The following is a 23,947-nucleotide window of genomic DNA, read 5'->3' as shown; positions in this document are numbered from 1 at the left end:
GTAGGAGTGAAAAGTAGGTTGGATTTGTCAGGGAATATGCCTAAGGACAAAGGAACAGAACCTGACATTGTAACTGCATATATCTTAATCATGTTCTTAAAATGCTCATGAGTATTTACCAAAGTCAATTATTTTTGAGCTATGTAGTTGAAAATAAGAGAAAAACTTCACAAAAATTCTAGAGTTAAAATAATTTTTAATTTGTGAAATGAAATGTATTTCTCCAAGTGACTCATTCACTTTGTTTCTCAAGATTTACAGGAATAAATACTCCTCTATGTTAATGAGAAAGATAAAAGTCAACCTATGTTGGGTGTAATTTTCTGTCCAGAAAGTGCCTTATATTCAGAAGCATAGGTAGCTGAATATATTTTCTGAGAGAATTTACTGTTTAATTAAGAAGGCTTTGAAGAGTATGTAGTACCACATATTTTTTTTTCTCATACATTACTTCAAACTTACCTATGAAACACAGAAACCAAACCACATATTTTCATGGGTGTGCTTTCTTAGCCAATATATAATCTCAAGGAGGCTTAGACAGTTTCAATACATGTTTTTTCTCATCACAAATGCATGTTGAAATAGATTTGCACAACTCATTTGAGAAGTAATACTTGGAGTGTGGATTCATAGGTAAATCTAAAATCTTAACTAACACAGTGTGCAGGTGTGATGTAGGAGCTAAGAAAGGCCGTTGGGAGAAGAATTCAACAAGACAGAAAAAACTGTGAGATTACTCACTCCCAAACCAATAAGCAGAATCAGCTACTTTCACTATTTTAGAATTTTGAGTGTTTCTTTTTCCTTCTTATTTTTAACAGATAATTTACCTTACATTTTTACTAGTCTGTAAAATGCCACGAAATAAGCTAATCAGGAGAAATGTGATGTAAGACATTCAGTACTTATTGATGCACAAAACCCAGAGCCCAAACCTTCATTTAGGAAACAAAATATTCAGATTCTTCCCAGACATGTTGCTCTGTGCTGCTAGTAAAGAGTTAACTACTGAATGGGAACAAAATGCCTTCCAAAGGATTAATCCTCTTCTAAGAATTGAATTCCCTGGGTTTCTCAGGTATCCCAGCCTGGAAGCAGACTGAGAACAGACCCTGTGTCTGTCTCAGTAATAAGAAGGTAGCTTATCATCAGCCATACAAATATGTTTTAAGGATATTCTAAGTCAAAGTGGTGTTTTCTTAGTATTTATCTTATTTTTCAGTTAATAAATGAATGATTTCACTTATGTGATTCAAACAGTCACAAAGCTCAGCTTTTAAATAAGTACTTTCTTTTGAGTAAGTGATGGATGGAATAAAATGTGTCTTTTTGCCTTACCAATATACAAACTCATCTGTATCCTCTCTGTGAAATAATTTACCTTTCTTTGAGTGAGTGTAAAGGAAGAAGGGAAGAGTTGGGCATTGTGGTTTGGAAAGGTACTGTTGCATGGTGTGATTCTCAGCATCCTTCCTACTGTAAACAAAAAATTCCCTTGTGCTGTTGTTGCTGTTTTGCAGGTCAAGTACAGCAGTGATCAGAGGCAGATGAAAGGTAGACGTAGTGTGCTTCTAGACACACCTGAGCTAAGGCATGTCAAAGAGACACAAAACAACATCTCAATGGTAGGGTACTTTCTTCCTGTGGCTAGAGCCTTCTAAGGAATGGCACTTGACTTCCACTGGATTTTGCCTTCCATTAATATAGGTAACTAATGAAACTCTCCTCAGGTATGGAAGGAATATTTTCTTCTTACGCCTGTAGAGGGAGTGTTTGCTAACTGCATTGGAGTGTAATGAACGTTTTCAAAATACTAATAAACAGTTTTCTAACAGTTAAATGTCTGTTCTTATTTTTTTTCCTTTAAAAATGGACACACATTATTTGAGCATCACAATTTCACTGGATTAGGTGACACACTTCACCTTGTGCCTGTGCATGTTCCTGGTTTCTGCGTGACTTTGGTTCTTGGAATGAGTTATTTTGTGTGCATCAGCTTGTGTGAGAATGTTTGTCAATTTAATTAATAGATGATTAAATTATTTATAATGTAAATATGCATAATCAGCAGTACTACCTTTATAACTCTTACTAATACTGGGGGTTTTTTTCCAACACTTGGTGCTGTAACACTTTCTACTCTAATGTCCTTTTTTCTAATATTTTTTTTAAAGCAGGCAGTTTAGAATAACTGTTATCCTTTCTAAAAATCTATTTTTAAAGTCTGCTGACATATGATGAAAGAAAAGAGCAAATATGCATTTTGTATGATACTGTGCAAGAAGTCAAAATTATCAGTGAATGAAAATCCTTGAGTTCTTTAGAACTATTACCACTGGAAGATTTTTACTGACAGATGTATTTGTCTACATCAGTAGACAGCTATCCTGTCTTAGAGAAGAAGGAATGGACCCGATGACCTCCTGAGGGCAGGGCTGTTTTGTGTCCTGTGTGATAGTAAGATGATGCTTTGCTGCTTAAGCTAGTGCCTAATTCAGTCTCAATGGAAAAGAAATGCAAAATTGATAATAAAATATCAGAAAAACTAGTTAAGGTGATAGAAAATACTTGGCTGGCCATCCGGCCTATTTCATGTGTATAACAATTCTGTTATGGTACAAAGTCAAAGAATATAAGTGCCTCATAAACCAAACATGTATGTATTCCTGCACAGAATAACCATTTGCTACCAACTGCAACCTGGGGAAAAATGTAATTCTCCTTGTTTTCTTAGGTAAAATATCATGAAGATTTTGAGAAGACAAAGGGCAGAGGCTTCACCCCAGTGGTAGATGATCCTATAACGGAGCGTGTACGGAAAAACACCCAAATTGTGAGTGATGCTGCATATAAAGGAGTGCATCCACACATTGTTGAAATGGATAGAAGACCTGGAATAATTGTTGGTAAGCTGTTAAATACTGTTGTTATTGAAAGCATTGTGGGGAAGATAAAAGTCCCTATTTGTGCTCTCTAGCTTTCATTTTCTCTTTCCTCACCATGAAACTTAGGGTTGAACTACAGCTTCTAGAGAAGTCATAATGGGAATGAATGAGAGATATATTATCATTTGAACTGTAATTAAAAATATATATATGGATAGTTGTTACTATATACTTTAAATTTGGATTTTGACTCTATAAGGAAGGTCAAAATAATGACCATCTTAGTTTTACACAGAAGAAAGATGATTAAAACTGATTCTACAAGATTTCAGTGTTTAAATATTGCAGACCAGCTTGAAATTTCCCCTTCTGTCAGTCAGTAATTTCTCTGGAACTGCAAATATCTATTCACCTCATGTTTCACAATTTCACACAGCTTTAAAAATATCTCAAGCTGTAATTCAACACTAACTCATTAGATCTCTGGTAAGCCAAGTACCAGTGTTGAGAAGTGATGTTCTGAAGGATAGTCCAAGATAAGGATGGGTGTTCAAAGGGTAGAATATAGATTAGATTTATATGTAAAGACAAGGTATTGCATAAAGGTATTATTTGGCATAATCATAATGAACTCTATTTAAAATCTGCAGTGGATATTTGAAGTTGTTTAAAAGTGAGCAAGTCTCCTATGGCAAAGGAAGTGGTAATATCTTTTTTCTTTTCATTTCCTTTTGTTTTGGTGTGTCCCATTTCTGTTTTTCTGTGCTTTGCAGGCATGTAGACCCCAGAGGATCTGTGTACAAAAAAATATACGGAGATAACACTCTAAAATTCTTCATACACAGTGATACAGTGAGGCTGACTTTATATTTGCTTCTCAAAAACCACAGAAATTACAGATTAAGTGGACTGACTTGTGCCTCACTTAGGCCATCCTCCTGCCTAGAGCGAGGTTAACTATGTTATTATTCCTTGCAGATGCTTTTTCAGTGTGTTCCTTAAAGTCCCCAGATAAGTCTACCCCAATATAAGGAAGTATATTTCTTTCCTTTTTTGTTCCATCCTTTATGTGTCTGTAGCTACGGTAGCCTTATACGAGAAGGGATTTCCCAAAAGTGTGTGTTAAGAGAGCTCTGCCTGGGGCAGGTGCTGATGATCTTCCATCATTACTCACTTTCATAGCTGTGGTGCAGCCAAAGAAAAAGGCTCCTGTAAAATTGCAGTGAGACATTCAGTTTGCAATTTGCTCTTCAGTGTATGCTACAAACCTCCTGCTCTCTGCTGCATTGCATGTGTGCTGTAGCCCTGTGTAAGAACCTGTGTGCAATCCCATGTTCAGCAGCTGAAGCCTTGCTAGCAGATTGGAATGAGGGGCATCCCTGAGATAGATTCTTGAGTTGTAAGAACTGAAATATTCGTACTATTTATCACCTAAAAATACTCCAGTTTGAAAACACACAGAAATTCTTAATTTCCCATGCCCGCCAAACAGCAAAAGTTGTATGACTATTTAAAGGAAAAAGGCCATGACAAACCTGAAGTATTTCAGCTAATTTTTTTTGGAATTGTTTAAAAAGAGCATTTCCTGCTCATGAAATGTCCTTGGCAGCTCAAAAAAAGTTTGCAAACTGAAAAACCTAGTTATTACTCTCCTGAGTATTTCTCGTAGCTGAAAATTGTTCAGCCAGTTAGGAAAAGTGTGTCAGAATCCCTCTGGTTGATTTTTAATGTATTAATGTATTACTGGAGAAGCTACTCTTTCAAATACTTGGTTACTAAAATTAATGACACTGCTCTGGCAAATAGGCACTAGTTTTAACCCTACTAAGCCATTCCAAACCCATCAAGATAAATTGATGTTGGTGAGCTTTGGATCTGTTACTAAAGAGGAACCACAATTCTCACATGAATATAAGATTATTTTACCTTAGCAAAAGTTACCAGGGAATTAAAACTAATTTGTGTTATATGTTGCCAAGATTCTGATTCTGTGTATGTTATTTCAGATTATAGAGATGGATAAAATCAATACAAATCAATGACTCTTGCACTGGTGCTGCTATGAAACCATGCTTATATTTTCACTTACTAAGGCATGATCAAACAGGACAAGTTGGGCATTCACCAATTCCCTTACCCCTTCTCATGCCTGTCAGTACTTTATGTAGGTGCATAATTTATCTCCATTAGGACTAGCATATAGTTTATCAAAAGATTTTGTGTTGGCTTTAATTTATCTTGGTAGGAAGGAGTTAGCACTATGCCTCACCTTATGGGAGTTGTGGTAGATAATATATAATGTACATACACTGAATGTATTCTAAAGCCATGGGATTTATTTTGTTAACTCTGCCTGTTCTTTCCTTTGCATATAGGCTATTAATCATTTGAAACATGACATATTTAGGGTCCTCATAGTCCTATTTTTCCTACCAACCTATTACTTAGCTTGGTGCCTCTCAAACCAGCAAAAGAACAAGGTTGGGAAGACAGGGGTTTTTTTCCTACTTCCAGTTTATGAAGTAAATCTTGCAGCCAGGTCTGCCCAAGAAGAAACTTGATAGTAAAAATGTATGATCTGGTAGATTTGTGCTTTGACTGATTATACTTTACATCAAGGTTTTATTTGAAACTGGTTTGAAAAGTTTAAAAAATTTATTAATTTTAGACATATCAGATATCACAGAATCATTTAGATTGGAAAAGAGCATTAGGACCATCAAATGCAACCATTAACCCAGGACTGTCAAACTCACAACAAAACCATGTCCTCAAGCATCATATCAACACATCTTTTAAATATCTCCAGGGATGGTAACTCAGCCACTTCCCTGGGCAGCCTCTTGCAGTGCTTGACAACCCTTTCAGTGAAGAATCTTTTCCTAATATCCAATATATAAACCTCCCCTGGCACACTTGGGGCCATTTTCTCACATCCTGTCGCTTGTTACCTGGGAGAAGAGACCAATTCCCACATCACTACAGCCTCCTTTCAGGTGTTTGTAGAGAGTGATAAGGTCACTCCTGAGCCTCCTTTTCTCCAGGCTAAACATCCCCATCTCCCTCAGCTGCTCCTCCTCAGACTTGTGTTCCAGACCCTTCCCCAGCTCCACTGCCCTTCTCTGGGCTCTCTCCAGCACCTCAATGTCCTTCCTGAACTGAGGGGCCCAGAGCTGACCCCAGGATTTGAGGTGTGGCCTCAGCAGTGCCCAGTGCAGGGGTTGGTCACTGCCCTGCTCCTGCTGGCCACGCTGTTGCTGCTCCAGGCCATGTCATTTGCCTCCTTGAGCACTTGGGCACATACTGGCACAGGGAATTACTGTTTAAGTTCAGGAGTGGGCATCATTTTATCCTATGGTAGATTTGTACAGTGTAGATTTCTACAGCTGAAATTGTCACCTTAGTTCATTTTTTTTTTGATATTAATTAAGAAAGATGGATACTTTTGAGTTTACATGAATTAAGCAATTAGTAGAAATTTATTTTGGATGAGCTATGGCCCTGATTCTTCTTATACTGGCAAGATCCCTGCTGTATGCAGAGGAGAGTCTGTAGTGTCTCTCTTGTCTGTGGAGCTGTATGCTGCCCACTGTCAGCTGTGGGGGTGTGCACTGCAACATCTCCACACGTAAGGATGCTGCTGGTGAACTGGGGAAAATGATCTTGTAGCTCTGATGGTTTTGGTTCTGCTACTGGAGGAGAGCTCTAATATCTGATGCTTAACTGGTTTCCATTATTCAGATTTAAGAACATACTATGGTCATGTTTAGAAAATGCAAAAAGATTGGGAGGAAGATTCTCCTTAAAATAATGTCAGTGCTTAAAACGAATACACCTAGTTCTTTTAAGCAGGAAATTAATCTTTCTGATCTCTTCAGGTGAATATCTAGATATTTTGGTTAATTTCTAGATGAAGGAAAATGCAGATTGTTAAAACTCATTCCTTTCATGCTTTTACTTCCTTTGTTGTTTGTCTGTCTTATGATTTCTGTGCTCTGGAAAAAGATCTTAAAGTTTGGCGCACAGATCCTGGCTCCATCTTCGACATTGATCCTCTGGAGGACAATATTCAGTCTAGGAGTCTGCATATGCTTTCTGGTATTGCTTATATCCTGACTTTTCCCCCATTTGGCTTTTCATGTTTGTGAAACTAAATTGATACTGTAAATTTTCAGGTCAATATGCCAGCCATATGTTTTACAAGCATACTTTCATATATATTTATAACTGTTGTAGTTTAAAAGCAGTGTTTTATAGGAACTTCAGCTGTAATCACATGTGGAGATAAGAAATAGTGAAATAAATCTTATCTTAACTAAGTTATTCATACCACTTACAAGTAGCCATTTAAAAAGCATTGACCTACTTTGTCCTTCCTATATGTAGAATTTTCAAGTAGTTGAACCTTATAAAATTTCAGAGTTATAGAAAGTGACCTATTTATGAAATTGATTTCTTTTCCAGGCACATTTTGCCTATATGGCACATGACATTATGCTTTGTTCTATTATTTGCAACTCCAAGGTGTTCATAATTTTAGGATAGATGGAAAAGGAGAGAAAGTAATGTAATAACAGGGAGTGGGTTTTGGCTTTGCAAGTTTATTGATTATTTTCCTGCATAAGAGTGTTTATTTTGAATGTTTAATTTTTCACATGCATTTCCTTTGCTACTTTGGAACTTTAAATATTCTTTTGAACAACATACAGCTGTATTTCTGCATGCACTTGTATGCATGCTGGGATAAAGAAATAATTTGATTTTTCACTGGCAATTTTTTAGTTCTTCATCTTTATCCCTTCTCTTTCTGGTTTCTCATTACTACCTTCCATTTCTGCTATTTTAAAACAAAGAACAAGCTTAGTTGTATTAGATTTTGAAGCAAGCTTTGGAACTAATAGTGATCAAAATGGATACAAAATTGCAAAGAATTTACTTTTCTCTGATTTTAATGCCATCAATGTATAAATAGCAATGTTAGCAGTGATGGGGTTTATGTTGTTGCTTGTCTTTGAACTTCTGCCATCTATTTACGATGATATTCTTTATGTCTTTCTACCTCTGTAGAAAGAGCAAGCCGTTACAGTAAGCAGTATTTACATTCCACCAGTCTGGGAGATTACAAATCAGATGGCTCTGACACGAACCCTACCTTTTCTTACTGCAGTGAGATAACAAGGCCATCTGATGAAGGAGGTACCCTTGATTCCCACATTTTTCACTAACAACACTGTTGCAGTGTGCTGAGACTTCACAGGCCCGTATTAACTTTTCATATCCTTTGTAGTCACAAGCGGAAACTTTGTAAGCTGTTGCCTGATTGATTAAGAAAGCAAAGCAAGACTGCAGAGTTTCTGCGTGCCATATCATTCTATTGGGAATTCTCTTTCACAATTTTGGTAATGCTGTTGGCTGCAAAGCACTGTTAACTACTATTTACAGTGCTTTAAAGAAGGTGTGTTGTGTTTTTGCAAAACGTGGGGTTTTTTCTCTTGAAATACACAATGTAACTGAATAAAATACACCTTTAACCTGAAAAAAACATATTTACCTTGGGCTTTTCAGTGAGTAAATCAAATATATCATAGTATTTTAGTGACTAAAGTACTTTTCTCCATATTCAGCTATGCAGCTTTTTGTGGCTCTCTGTTTTATCTTAAAAAAACCCAAGGAATTTTATTGTATTCTCTCTTTCTCACATAACTAAATTTTCTCTTCCTCTCAGTGGTTGGAGAACCAGGGTTAACATTCAGCTGGGATGTTTATAAAGTCTGTTATGGTTTAACATGGATTACTATTAGAATACTTTGAAAAACCTACATTGTCACGTATAAACATTTTATACCTGTTTTGTGCTGTTGATTAGAAGAAAATTTAGGAAAATGATGAATAAGGGTCTAGTCATTCTAATAGCATTACATTATGCACTAGACTTAAATGATGAGTTGACAATATTCTGAGTCATTGCATTTTAAATAGATATTTAGAAATTTATCTAAATAGATAAATAGATATTTTTAAAAAATAATAATTTTTGCATCTCAGATGTGAAAAAATGGTGCATTAGAAAGGTTATCCAAAGGGTTAATTTTTCTTTTTTTCTTGTAAGAAACCATTTAGTTGCCTATACAACATTAAATTACCCATGCTTTTAGAAGATTTTAGGGCATCTTAATTGTAGACTGCACTTGTTTATGCTCTTCCATTCACTGGAGTATTGTGCTACTGTGGTGGTTGGTGCTTATGGAATTTTGGGGTGCTGTGTAAATACATACAAGCAGCTCTGATTAAGAAAGGGTGAGGGAGAAGATATTCAGACTGAAGTGCTGACTCTGAACAAAGAAAGAAATGTATCTTTATCATGTCTGATTATCTTTATTTGGTATTTTAACTATATTCTCCACTCTATTAATAGATGATAGCAATAATGCACGTTTTTTCTCTTCCTGTGATAATGCAAAGTGAGCTTTACAGTCCAGTGCTCATTGTTTGTCTATAGCTGTTCTGATCTTTTCTTTGGCAGTATTCCAAGCCATTTCAACATTGCTTTGTCAGCCTGATTTGATTTTTAACAGATATTTTTTACTACTTCCATATTGAGAATGGGAAATTTGCTTTATTTTCCTGGTTGTTCTGGCACTAGTAAGCTTGCTTTTCATGGCTCTATTTGAATCTATTGTTGTGGTTGATGTCTTGAACAGATCCTTCCCAAGATCAACATATTTTAGCAAGAGGTTGTTTCTGTTTTGACCCAGCTGGCTAGCCAGGATTTGAGCACCTGTAGGCAGTTCCCATTGCAGGGAAGAAATAACTGCCAGAGCTAAACAACTGAACATAATCCTGATGATTTACAAGAAAATGCCATTTCTGTAAACACAAAGAGCCAGCAGAAGATGGCATCTTTGGCCAGAAACACCAATCCTTTTCATCCCATCCAAAAGGTCATTTTGCACATAGCCACAAGATGAGTCTGCCCATGACCTTTATGCAATTGTCTCTTAAGCCATAAATGAGAACCAAATCTAGTTTGGTGAGATTCCATGGCTGTTTCTCATGGAGTTTGTACTTTTAGATCAGCAGCCTTTCTCACTGGCCATTGTTATATTTGATGATGTGCCACCATGACTGACAGTTGGAGACCTGTAACCAATCTTTCAATCTCTGAGTGTCTTTGGCCTTGTCTCATCATCTTGCACATATTTCTACATTGTTCAGTTGCTACTTTATTTTAGATACCTTTACTGATATTTGACACACAATTCAAATCTTTGCCTCCCACAGCTGATGGAATTTTTTCTTAACTACCTCTTCCCAGCCTTTAGCTGGGTCCCTGACTTAATACCAGATGTTAAAGGCTTATTCAGATCTAAATATCTCTCTTCTCTTGGGGAATTTCAGTAATAACATCACAGGGAAGCTACTAATATTGTTCATTAGAATTACTTCTTCCTATTTTGTGCCCTGACTGTTATTTTAAATTTTTGCATGATGTAAGTCCAGAAAATTCTCTGTTCCCCCTTTTAGAGAATTGCAGGTAAAATTGAATAGGGAACAATTGTTAACACTTTGCAGCAAGCTGGTGCAGGTCATGGGCTTTCGTTTTAATCATCTTTTTGAAATTACTTTTCAACTTTGTATGTCTTTTTTAATAGCTTCTTTCTGTGATTGTTTTTCAGGGTTGACTTTATTACTTCACAGTATCTTTGAGGATTTTTGCCACATTGAACAGAAGGTGTTGCACTAGAGCTCAATCTGCCTAAATACTTTGTAATTAGCTATTGCCTAACAAAGATTATTATCTTTGTACCTACAAGCCATTCTGTAGAACTTCACCGAAACACTGGGTGCCACATTTTTGCAAAATTCTCACTGGTAGTGAGTTATTATTTTCAACCTGGCTAAAAAGGAATAGAAGCTAATGTTTTCTCTTCTCTTTTAGTCCTGCTTTTAACAGTGATGTTGCAATTCTCAGGCATGGAACCCTTTACTTTTAGGAAGGTTTTTCAGATTATTTTCCTCAGAAAGAGAGGTTGAGATATATGGATGTCAGATTTATTTTTGTTTATAAAGACAGACCAGGCAGGGTTTTTTTCTCCACAGAACACTAGGAAAAAGCAGCAAAGTTCTGAAGTTTAGGTCTCTCTTGACAGCATTCTGTCTGAAAAATATTTCAACTGTAGTGTTTTGGATTTTATTTAGATTCTTTATAAGGTCTTTTCTGTCTGTCCTGATTTTCCATGCAGCTTTGCAAGTGGTTTTCTCCCAGTTGTTTCCACACTCACTCTCTCGCTCCCCTTCCTTCCCTTTGAGTAAAGTTCCTCCCTGTTAATTTGCAGTCAGGCTCCCAGAGAAAATGATTTGGTTCATATGGCTCAGCACCTCTGCCAGTCTGGCACTATTTGGGACAGTTTCTGGTTGAAACCTTCAGGGCTGCTTTTCTCTTCTTTTGCATTTGACCTCTCACCATTTTTTTATTTTCCTTTAATTTCCTCTTAATGTCCAGTTTGTGTGCACACCTTTGTCTAGGTGTGTATCAGCATATAGAAATGATGCATAAATTTTTTCCTTGCCTTAGGTTCATTAGGTACATTTTTTAGTGTAAGGAAGTGACCGTTTATTTTTATTTTAAATTAGATGTAGTCTGTAGATGGAGAAAACCAAGAGATGAATATCAGTGTGTTTTCAGTTATGGATACATTGTTACTCTGGTGGGGATAAAACATGGTTTCTTGGTTATTTTCTACATCACCATCATATTTTCTTAAAATATACATAGAAATCCATCTGTAGGAAACGGAAACCAGTTTTGCTGTACTCTCAAAAACACATTATGTAGGAAACCTTAGTGGAGATCAGAATTTTCAAGGGCTCTTTGTTGTGTTTTAAACATGAGTGCTGAAATTTTATATCTTTGGCTGGAGCCAGCACGTTACTGGTTGGCTGCATGTGTTCTATTTTCAGTTGTCTCCTTCAGCCCAAGTTCTTCAGACTCAGTTCACCTGCTGCCACCAGACAAGTAATGAGAATTAGCATAAAGGAGACTTGATATGAGTTTTAAGTTCTTCCTTTCTTTATTTTAATGAAAACAGTCTGCCAGCAACACTCAAGTCTGTATTTGCCTGATGAGTTGTCTTTTACTCACACTGGCAATCCAAATACACAGATTTCAAGAAACCATGAAATTCCACTTATTTTGTTATCAGCCTTAAAAGTAACCTACAGATTACTATGAGAAAATGGATTTTTTTTCTTAGATACTTCATTTAAATTACAGAACAAAAAAAGCAATCCAGAAACAATTGGAGCAGACAACCTTTGAGGAATAAATACAGCAAACGGGCATTTTGTCAATTTGTTTCCAAATTCTGTCAGTTTGACTCCAAAGTCTATGAAGACTGAAGAAAATGCAATGCTGCAGTCTCTTTCTTGAAGTTTTGAAGTCTTTATCTAGCTTGGAGTAGAAGTTAAATCAATGAGGAGCAGTAAGTCCTTCTATCTCTCTCCGCAGTGGCATGTCCTCATTGGGTGCTATGAACCTTCTGAAAGAGAAAGGCTCCAGAGCAGCTGACTCTGCTCCCCTCCCCAGACTCCAGGGCTTACCCTCCTGCTTTCCTCACCGAGGCAGGAACACACTGCAGGCCACTGGAGCTGCTGTTTGAACTGCAGTGTCAGCACAGCCCTGCAAAGAGCAAACACAGACCTTAGGTATTGCTGTGTGTCACTGGCAGCAACCTTGCTCTGTGCACCACCTCAAGGAGAGGCCTTTTGTTCCTCAGCCCAACACTGACATTTTAAACATTAATTTCAAGGATGTCTCCTCCTCTCCACCTAGCACACACCAATATCTGTAACTCCGTATGCAAAATGATTGTTTGTAGGATTTGCCTGAGGCTTTGACACCCACACATATATACCACAGAAAATCTTAGAATAAGGAACTTTGCTGCTGCTTCTGCTCCTGGTTAGTCTGATCAGAACAACTAGTCAGATAAAATGGAGAAAATACCTCTTCATTTCACATGCCAGATTTGCATATGTTTCCTGGTACGTAGGCTTAGGAGTCTCCTTGAATTTGGACAGTGGTCATAACTCTCCTCCTGTGCCAACAGCTGAAAGAAGAGGAAAGAAAACCAGATTTTATTCCCTTCCTTGCTCTGTCCTTCCCATGAATTTTTATTAAAAAACCCTCTGGTTTTGAGGTTGGAAAAAAATCACTGTTAGTAAAAGATAAGTTAAAGAAAAAAGAGGGAATAATATCTGACTGCTCTTTATATGTAATAGAGAGATCTGTCTTCCATGTCCAGGTGCAGCAGTCAGGAATGCAGGGCAGGAATCCTTCACTCCTCTGTGTATTCATGTTCAGTTGCTAAGCTCTGCCATTCTGAGGAGGTCAAGCAGAATGACACAGCAGTTATATTTTTCTTCTCTGTCAGTCAGGGGAGAACTGTTCTTTTTTGCTGGGCAGCTGAACTCTGTTTCCCTAGTGCTCCCTGGAGTCTGGTAATCAAACATGGCATTCATAGGGACAGGAATTGTACAGTTCACGGGAGGAACTATAGGCATTTGTGGGTTTCTTGTCCCCTTTCAAGTGTGTCAGCAGGCTGCCCTGCCACAGAAAGCTGAACACATCAAAATGGTGCTCTCTGTCTACTCTTGGTACCTCTTGGTGAGGGTCACATTGACACTTCTCTTAGCCACCAGACTCTTACATCTGTTTCTGACTTTTTTTTTTTTGTATTTCAGACTAGATGGTACTTTGGTTTTCCTTCTCTAACATGCCAGTCCCCAGCAGGCTTACCAATCTGAAAGCTAGTATGTGGGAAAAAAATAGTCTTCTTCCATGAAAAAACATTTTGGTAAAACTGTTTTTCCATCTTGATAATCAGGTGGTTTTCTGTTCTTAAGTGTGTAGTGTATTACAAATGCTTGGAGTCAAATAATAAATAACTGGCTCACAAACTTCTGTGATATTTTTGAACTTAACTAAATAGTTCTCCTGTATGTTATACAGACACAAGTGAATGTATATGTTTGTAATCTCTCTGATACCACAAATTATTTAGTATGAAGAGTTTTCTTTGTTCGAGAGTGTGGATTCCAGAACCAGTGAACCCTGCTCTTCCATTCTCAAATATATTTTTACAGAAATTATATAGTTTCCTTTGTAAGGGTTTGCTGTAACCACATTGTACCCCAAAAGGACACGTTTTTTCAGGGAGCAGGTCAGAGCTCTGTCCCTTCTGAAAATTGCATCTTTCATTTGAAGTAGGTGTGTTTTGCTTTTTCAGCTTCTGCCTCCTGTTTTGCAGTGACTCCTAATATTCAAATGGCATTTTTTCCTGATTTAAAATAGCATCATTACAGTTAGATGAGATTCTGAAAACAGTGTGAGGCTTCCTGGTGTTGAAAACCTTCTCAGCTCTAGATTTGAGGTAAGAAAGAACAGTAAAGACAAAGTTAGTTATGAGTTTAGACTTCAGTTAGGAACAGGTTGAGTATGTTCCATACGTGTGCTAATTTCTATGTGTTTTCATGATAAGAGGATTTCTGACTGCTTAATATATAATTTTATCTCCGAATAATCCATTTCTGCCTTTTAAGCCATGTAAGCATAGGAGTCCATAAAGGCAACAGGACTACATTTATGCACTCTCTTGTGCATTATCAGTTTTCTGTCTTAGTCTGAACTGTTGGACTTTTAGTGTCCTCTGCTCAGGGCTTTGTTAATGTAGAACATGAGAGAAGTTAGTCCAGAAAATTATATTCCATTTTTCCACCACAAAAAGGTATTAACTATCTGTAAAACCCAATTTTTTAACATAAAACTTTAAAACTCATATAGTACTTCAAGTGATTTCTTAGTTAAATTTTGATTAAGGTCTGGTTGATTAATGCTGAGAATAAAACTAAATATTCCATGCTGGTTGTAATACATTAAGATGTAAGTTGTTGATTTGTCTGAGAGCATGTTTTCATTCAGTGTGTGTTCACTCAGGATGAGTTAATGTTCCAGGGAGAGCTTGACTTTTCATACTTCCAATATATTTTTATTTAGATTCCTTCTGCCTGTCTTTGATTCCCATGCTTCTTTCCTGCACTCCTGGCATCTGGCAGCATCAAAAGACAATCCCCACACACCCAGGTGGAGGAGAATCCAGAAGAGATCCCATTTTTGATTTCTAGAGTGTAGCAGCAGTTCAGGGGATCCTTCTGTTTGTTCTGCCAGCTGAGTTTGATCTTCCCTTTTCTGTTAAACAGTTGGTGAGCAGAAAGGGGAAATTTCCAAGTGACTCAGCAGTTGGAAGTGTTAAGAGCTCCCTTGGCCAGGACTTGTTTCAGTTGTTCAGTGTGGTTCCCTAAAGCAGCTTTTGATACACTTCAGAGAATTTTATGTCCAGTAGACAATAAATATAATTAGTAAAATTGTGTGCAGTGACATACATGATCCTGGTTATTGCTGCAATTCCGCCATTGTTCAGATTGGTAATACCCACAATGCGAATAAATCGATGCACAGAAATCAAAGCACAGCTTCTGTGAGAAGAGCTTCTGGACTTCTCTGTCTAATGCACAAGGGCAACAGTAGATGTTCAGTAAATATAAGAGAATTCAAATGATAATTGAAGGCATGTGGGTAATGTAACATGTTAACCTTCATTTTACTGAATCTTTCCTCTTGTGAGGAAGCCTAGCGCAAAGCTGCAGCTATTCACAATTTAAGTAGGAATTGCAGCTTCCTGGGGTGCACCATGGCCCCACTAGGACTGAGGATACCTTGGGCTGGCTTTAAGACATTTTGTGCCTTCATAAATAAAATAATGTGGTTTGGTGTGTGAAGGGAGAAAAGGCAGATTGAACTGTTGTCTCAGCTGAGACATGCTGCAACTTAGGTTGGATGCTGGGCAAAAGAGTCAGGTGGCAACAAGATGTTTTTAACACCAAATCCTGGCTGCAATTCCTGTTCTGAGCAGGATGCCCGGGGATTTGGTTGTGTCCCAGGCACAGAACCAGTGGGAGAAGGGGGAGCTGTGTACGAATATTGAACATAGCAGCTGTTAATAGACACACAGGCTGAACTCTTTGGACTGTACAGGTACCACTGAAGAAAATGCAAAACTAATATTTGTAGTGGTGTGTGAATAAAATGATCTTTTATATTTGAACTGCTAGAACAATTCCATGACACAATATAGTGAATATAGTCTCTGTTATTAATTCTTTTTTCTTCAGACTGCAATAGAGTATTTAATATATTTCATTTACTTTTGTGAGGAAAATGAGTGAATTAAACATCTAGAAACGATTTTGCAGTTGAATATCAAGCAAGAATTTTTTATCAGTACATTTAACTAGTTTAGAGTATTCCGTGTTCATCATAATAACCCTAAAATTACATTTTTGGATTCAAAACTGGGAACAAATAGGACTCCAGTTTTAGGGTTAGGAGCCAAATAGTTTAGGTGATTTTCTCTTTTACAGTATTACAGTAAAAATGTGTCAGTGAAATTTGGAAGGGGAACAAATAGTTTGTATTTTAGATGAAATAAATTTTAAGTGAAGTAGATGGTTGTAGCTGACCACAAAGTCCGAAATGTCAGATATAGAATTCATACAATTTTCAAGAGGAGTTGGATGAAGATAATAATTAATATAATTCATTCTAAATTGTAATTTTGTATTGTTTTCACTTTTATTTTATGCTTTTTTTTTAGCAAAACTGACACAGCTGTGAATACGAATAAACACAACAAAGACCCTTTTCTTATATTTTTAAGAGCTGGTAATGCTTTGAAATATTTTAATGAATCCTTTGAAATGCTTTTTGAATTTCCTGGGAGATCATTTAACACCCTATTTTATAATAAACACCTTTACTTTCATTTGAAAAAGCTTTTGTTTGAAGGGGCTAATATGGAATTACACTTATCAAATCAATTCTTTTGAGTGTTTATGGTCTTGCAGTCCTAAATGGCCATTCCAAAAGCAGTCTGGGGAAGCTGATCTCATTTTCAGAACATCAAATTGTCTGCTCTTCCAGAACAGGACTGGCCTTTGCTTTTTGCAAACTATGAGGCTGACACTTAGCACCTCACTGCTCCAGAGCCAGACACACGCAGGGACTCTCTGGGTTGTTTGAAATTTGGCTTCTTCTCCTCTCCTGTTGCCAAAACACTAAATTACGTGTGGTTAATACTTTACAACTCTGTGAGGCTTCGCTCTGACAGTAACGTGCTAATGATCACAAAAGCTTTTGATCTATTACTCAGTATCCTCCAATCTCTGTACCTCGATAAAAATGATGCTCTAAGCAGTATCCACAATCACTTTCTGGAAAAATATTCCCTGTGTTATTGTCTTTTAATGATGAGGATGGATTTTCTGTTGTCTGTCCTCTTTATTGTGATGTTGACTGTAGAAAATGGGACACCCTGGGTTCCTTTCATTTTTCTCTAGACTGTGATATTTGATAATTGCTTGTAGACAAGGCTTCTGGATGCTGTGCTAGCCTGGTCTTTTTAAAAATATATTGCTATTTTGAAGTTATTGTGAAGAGGAGTGAAATCCATACACCTTTTTTTTTTTTTTTTTTAAGGAAAAAATTGTCCATGAGAGACTGACTTTTGAAATATAGAGATTTAGAACCCTCAGAGAGGCCAGAATGGACCTTGGAAAATAACTTGCCATGAAAAAGTATATAGTGGAATTGATGGATCCACCATTCCTCAAAATGTGAAGAATTGAGAGGATCTGAATCACCAGACACATTGGGCATGATGTACTAGAGAGACAGTCTGCCAACTGTTCTTCCACTGTCCCAGCTAGCGTTTCTCAAACTCCCACTCCATCTGCTATGGGATTTATGAGGGCTTATAAAACAAAGACCAATGTAACTATTATTAGTGATGCTGCTTGTTCATACAAATCAGGAATTTTGGACTGAAATATGAGATAGTCCCTGCCTGAAAGGAAACCTCAAATAAAACACAGGATTCCAGTGCCACATGAGCACATTAGACATTTTTTTTGTTGTTCCTTTCAAAATGTCTTAGTTTTCTCTGACATATGCTCAACAGCTGTGTGAGATCTTCTGTTGCAATTTCATTCTAAATCAAATTTTAATTTCTTGTGTTGAAATTGATTTCAAGAGTTATAGTTGCATGATTCTCCATTTCCCACAATAACCTACTTCAGCCTACATGGTGGATACAGTATAGTTAGTCTTAATTATTGTTAGCTGATAAAATGGTGTTCTAAAATAATGGTTCTTTAAACAGTCTTTGTCTAATCATGACACTAATGAAGTTTAGTTTAAAATACATTATTTTATAAATTGTAGTATATCAGGAGGTAGCCATGAGAGTAGAGACATTTTGATTTTTTGCATCATGAATAATTAATGGTATTTCAAACACAAGATCAGTAATTTTGTTCACCTCCTCTCCATAATTTCTTAAGTATTTGAAGATTGCACAGTTTATTTCTCATATCTTTAGAATTTAGGTTATGGAAACTTCCTAAGCTGTAACATTCTGAATTTGCCACTGAAGACAAGTAGTTCAGAGCTTCAATTCTAATGAGGTCAGTGAGCATGGCAGATATTTATTAACACCCTCTGGGAATTAGGCCATACTTTCAGGTTGTTATTTCAACAACCTAATTATATCTGGGTTTGATATTCCAATTTACTAACTGTTACTGACTCCTGTAATGGATAGCATGCAGACAAACTGCTGCTTCTGACAGAACCAGAGAGCAACCAGCCTGGCAGCTCAGACATCCATGAAAGGATAGTTAGTCAGGCTAACTAATCAGTAAAGGGCAAGGAGAAGAGGGGAAAAAAATAAATAAAAGAAATGAAGAGAAAACTACTTTTACAAGAAAAAATGCCAAGATGCCTTGCCAAGGTGTTTTCCGCTGTTCTAAAACCAGCATTTTTCTGTATCAGGTCTCACCATCTTCAGTCTTCAGGTTAGTGCTTTAATTATTGCTTACACAGTCTGAACAATTCCCAGTAACTCTGACTGTGCTGTGCTGCTCTTTCTAATTAGAAAAAAACCTCTGTAATAGATAAGAGTCATAACCACTTTAGAGTGTGTTTTTAATTTTCTAGCTTATTTGAAAAGTTAGTGCTGAGCAATTCAACTTTGAATTGACAATTGAATTTTTCAGTGTTCATCAGAAGAGAGTAGTTTAAAAGGCAAACTTTTATACAGGAATGGGTTACATGTGACTATTGTCTTAATGCCAAAAAACCCCACATTTTTCAGTTTGAGTTTTTTAAGCTTAAAGCTTGACATTTTTTTAAAAAAGAATCTAGCTTTGTGTTGAAATATATTTAATTTTGAAGAGCCACATAAACTGTAATAATGATTGAAAATTATAGCTATTTTGATATGATTGGCAAAAAAAAAAGAGTTTCTTTACCCAATTTTTTAACATTTCCTTTTGTGTGAATCTTTGGGATTTTTAAAAAAAAATTTCCTGCCATTTGGGACAGGAGCATTCTTGGCAATGAGTTGTGCACTGTAAAATAATTACTGAGGTTTTCCTAATGTTGTATCTGTCTAACATTCCCGTACTCCTCTGTTTGTTTTCTCTATTTCTGTCACTGCTTTTTTACTGTGTTCTTTAGAGATCACCTCTTTGCTCAGTACCATGGGGCTGCTGCAGAGTGCTGTACCCCATATCAACCTCTCTGGGCCATCCTTGCACACTCATTGAAGTCTTTAAGTTCTCTGATATCTGTTCTTACTGTCAAGTAAACAGCTCCTGCTGCCTGCATTAGGCTTAATATTCTCTAAGCTTCTGCCATGCCTTTTTGCAAGTATTGTGGAGACCTGGAATGCAAGTGGTTTGGAGTAGCTGAGCAGTGTCTGCCACATGCGAGCGCCCTGCGTTACGTGGGGTGCTCCCTTTGGAGCTGGGTGCTGGGACATCCACAGGGAAGCATCTGTGGGAGCCTCAGCTCTTCTGTGGTTTGAATTTAGAGGCAGCTTCACAAAGGAGAGGTGCTTGGGGGGACACACCTTACAGCAACTGAGCTGATCCAGCAGTTTATTGCTTTCTGCTATCCATGGCCTTGGGTTCTTGGTCCTGCCTCTGTCCTGGCACTGTATCTGGTCTGACCCCTGGCTGAGCTCACCATGCCAGCAGAAGAACAACCTAGCTGAGGGGAAGGAAGGGGTGGCAGAAGTGTTAGCCCATGGGGAACCAAGCTCAGATATGCAGTGGGCACCGGGATGGACTGCCTGTAACCTCCTTGAGACATATTCCCTCATGACTCCTGCCAAATTCTTCCAAAAGCCTTAAATTCAACAGAGAATGATGTTTAGCACATCATCTTTAAAATCTGCTAAAAGCTCAGCTGTCAAAACAGTCAAGTTGCTTTTCTGCTCTTTATGCCTCTTTAACATTGTATCCTCCTCCCGTTTAACCTGCCTTATTTCTTGCCAAAGTGTCAAGATTCTTGTTTCAGATTAGCCTGTGACATGGGCCTTCTCTAAATCTCTTAGTAAACACTTGGCTAACAACAATTATGTTCCATTTATGCTGCTATTTATGCTTGGGCAGGATGTGAACCTCTGCAGAATTAATGTGCTAACCTCCTTCAAATCTCTCCTTAAAGCTGTTTCTCAAGTTGCTTATATGATTAATGCAGTGCTGGGCTGAGCTTGCTCATCTCAAGAGCATGGGAAATAAAGAGGAGAAATTAGAGGGCTTGTGGTTGCTCAAAGAGGTGTATTAAAATCTGAATCCCAAAATAAAAATTGACAGGACAAGGCCTGAAGAAACCCAACCCAACTGAAAATTTGGCCCTGATTTTGAATGAGGACAGACTATTATTTGTAGAGGCTTCTTTGAGAGCAACATCCACTTTAAATATTTCAGTGATGGTGTGCAGCAGCCAACATCTGGGGAAATTGATAGAATACAAAAAAAAAAATCATCTAGCCGGAGTTTGTAATCAAAGTAACCTCTTTAACACCTTCTGGAGAGGGCTTTAAAAGGTATCAGTTGTTATTATCCACCAGTTTTAACACAGGAGTAACAGTTCTGTTTGCTGTATTTCCTAAGGTTGTATTTCCTTAGCCCTGTGGGGCTGTGCAGTTCAGACACAGTGTCCTGTCCACGTGCACAGCACATGGGGTGACCTGAGTTCCCAGAAATGTCATGTAGACCTACATCTCCCCACGTGTGATTGAATCACTCTGACTCTGTCTTCTGTTGCCTGGGACGTAGCTGAGGATTTCTAAGGGAAAAGCAAAAGAAAGAACTGAAAACTGTGGGGAAGATTTTCTAAAGAAATTCTGTGAAGCCTGTGCCAAATGTAGCAACCTCTGAAAGATACAGCAGTAGCAAGGCAAAAAAAAAGGGAAGGACTTCCATATAAGTGGATCAGCATGATGCCCATAAGCAGCTTGATTTATTTTGGGTGAGCTCACTGTAATGGCAGTAACACAGAGATGTATGATGATGCTGTATTCTGGCTCTTCTGTGCTGCTCAGAAAGCCTACAGCTTTTTGCCTAATGTATTGCAGACACTAGAGTTAAGCAGGTAGTAAACCAAATCTTTATTTTTACTTTGTATTCTCTCATGTTATGATTACAGAATGTTGCAATATTCTTTGTGAGCTGTCTGAAGTCTTAGGAGTGAAACTGTGAATTGAGGTGTTATCAGAATACGAAGGATCCCGTTAAATCCTTGGAAGTGTATGATGTGTGTGAGAGTATTTTATATGTGGTTCAGTAATTGGCATGTGTTGCAGTAAATGGTAAAAGTGCAGTACTTACCATTGAGGATATATTGTTTTACCATGGATTATCAAGGTTCTGCTGTACAAAAGAATGGAAGAGTTTCAGTATGGTATTGATAAAATGTATCTCGGAACCTAAATTTTAACTGATTTTTTTTTTAGCATAACATCTTTTTAAGCTCATAGTTATAAAACACTCTCTTAAGGATTCTTTCCCTGTTTCCTCAGTTTGAACTTTTTCTTTCCCAGCTCTTCTCAGAGGATATCCTGATCAGCACACACTCTGCAGACCCCATTGTCTGTGGCAGTGAGCTGATACTCACTATCATTCTTTCAGCTGCTTCTTTTTCTTGGAGGCTTTCTCTCTGTTTGTCTTATATAATGTTCATTCATTTTTCTTGCTCTTTTCTCTGGGGAAGCCTGTAAAGATATAGTAAGAGATATATGATAAATTTCTTCAAGTAGATAATTTAAAATGAATATCTGGCTTGCTTGGTAAGTGGGACAAGAAAAAAGAAAGTAAGTTTTGATAAATCAGAATGCATCTGGTAAAGTCTTAATGCAAGGAAAAAAAATTCACCTGTACTTCTGGGAGCAATGGTCAGCCCTCAGCTCCATCAGCAATAAATCTGACTTCAGTTAAATGAATTTCATGTTCCACCACTGTATTTTATTGTTCCCTTAGGTTAGCTAAAACCATTGCTTTTGCTGCTGCTGCAATCAATGATGATATAGAACTTTATACTTTGGACTGAGCCAAAAGATTGCAGTTAACTATGTGTGATGATGATGAAAAAAAGTCAAACTCTTTCTCTGCATCATTTAATCTCACCTTGAATTATATGTATGTCACCAGAAACAGAGCTCCTTCACTATTCTGCTTATTTATATGATTTCCAAATAGACAATCATCTGGAAGTTTCTTCAGTATTTTTTGTTAAAAGTTGTTAGAAAATAATGATAGTTTTTGAAGCTTTTGCAAAATACTATAGTATTCTTTTAACGAAAAAAACCCCAGCCCACATGGAATTATTCAATCAAGTGTCTTCAACACTAGTATGTGCTGATATTTATGCTCATATATATGATACCTAAATAAATGACTAGAAGATAATTAGCAAAGCTAATCCTTCCTTTTGCTTGTATAAAATCCTTTTCTATTACTGTAAGTTCTATCACTTCCCAAAATTTCTCATGCTTTGGAAGAAATGCTTTATTTTTGTGGGTTTATTTTCCGTCTTTGCAGGTAAAGTAGCGAACAGCTTTGTTGAGACAGCTTGACAGAATTCTCTCAGCTTGTGAGAGACTGGCTGCTAAAGAGGAAAGGACATTTCAGTCCTGCAGCTGTCACTTGTCACAGAGGCAGGAGCTGTGGGTTATCCTCCCCAAAATAAGGCAGCTGACTTGGAGGTTACAATGAAGCTGACCATCAGTGGGCTTGCTGCCTTATGCTGGCAAGGGATGATTGATAGGAAATGAGAAAGATCTCTTTTGGGGAGAAGGAATGAAGAACAAAAGGTTCCTACCAGCCTCTGCTTCTCTTGGAAGAAGAAAGGGGCTCTCAGGGTGTCTGGCCCTGGCAGGGACCAGGGAAGAGCTACCTTCCCTTCCTTGCTGCAGGCAGGATGGCTGCTGGTGATCAGTGCTGGCTGAAGGTACTCCTCCTGCTAAGTTACAAAGTTCAAGCTGTGCTTAGTTTGCAACCCAAAGAAGTAATTTTCTGCTGGTGTGAGGAGATGAGACTCCATTGGCTTTGACAAACTGGCCTGCATTCATGCTGGTGGTGGATTAGACAAAATGTATTCATTCCAGCTTGACCGCCAACCTTTGATTAAATTATGTTTTTCTCTATTTTCTCATGAAGGGCCACATCTGCTCGTGTGGAAATAGCTTGTTACAACATTGAAACATAAATTATTTGATGAACTACTTAGGACTATTCACTTAATGCATGATAATCCTGTGAACATGTTAATGAGTGGCAATTCTCTGATGATTGAACTGCTTTAAAATGTCTTTCTACTTATATGTCATTAGAATGAACTTGGCCCTTCTCAAACATCCATTATTCATCATGTTCCAGTGTTGCATCTGACTGCATATCACTTTAATTTCCCTCATTTAACAAAACAATCTATTCATTACAATAGTTTGAAGCATGTTTTCTGAATCAGAAAAACCCTAGTTAATATATAGTGCTAGTTATCTTTACAAGTATAGTAGAGCCAAGTGTAGCATCCCACATTTAGTGCACTTGAATATGCTAACTAAAATTAAATGGAAGTTTTAAAGAGAACCTTTGTT

At 37.4% G+C, this 23,947-nt stretch overlaps 1 protein-coding gene across 2 annotated transcripts in view; it reads left to right on the top strand.

Annotated features, from left to right (window-relative positions):
- The window catches only part of LOC134559093 (LIM zinc-binding domain-containing Nebulette), a 252,927-nt gene that overhangs the window by 216,263 nt on the left and 12,717 nt on the right, over positions 1–23,947 (top strand). For both annotated transcript variants that reach the window (XM_063413584.1, XM_063413574.1), the window contains exon 5: positions 2,738–2,909. In XM_063413584.1, coding sequence (XP_063269654.1) covers positions 2,738–2,909 — 172 coding nt within the window. The remainder of the gene's footprint in view (positions 1–2,737; positions 2,910–23,947) is intronic.

This window comes from Prinia subflava, chromosome 1 (genome assembly GCF_021018805.1).
Source record: "Prinia subflava isolate CZ2003 ecotype Zambia chromosome 1, Cam_Psub_1.2, whole genome shotgun sequence".
Lineage (NCBI taxonomy): Eukaryota > Metazoa > Chordata > Aves > Passeriformes > Cisticolidae > Prinia > Prinia subflava.
The sequence above is the reverse complement of the archived record's forward strand: the minus strand, read 5'-3'. Positions and strand labels throughout refer to the sequence as shown.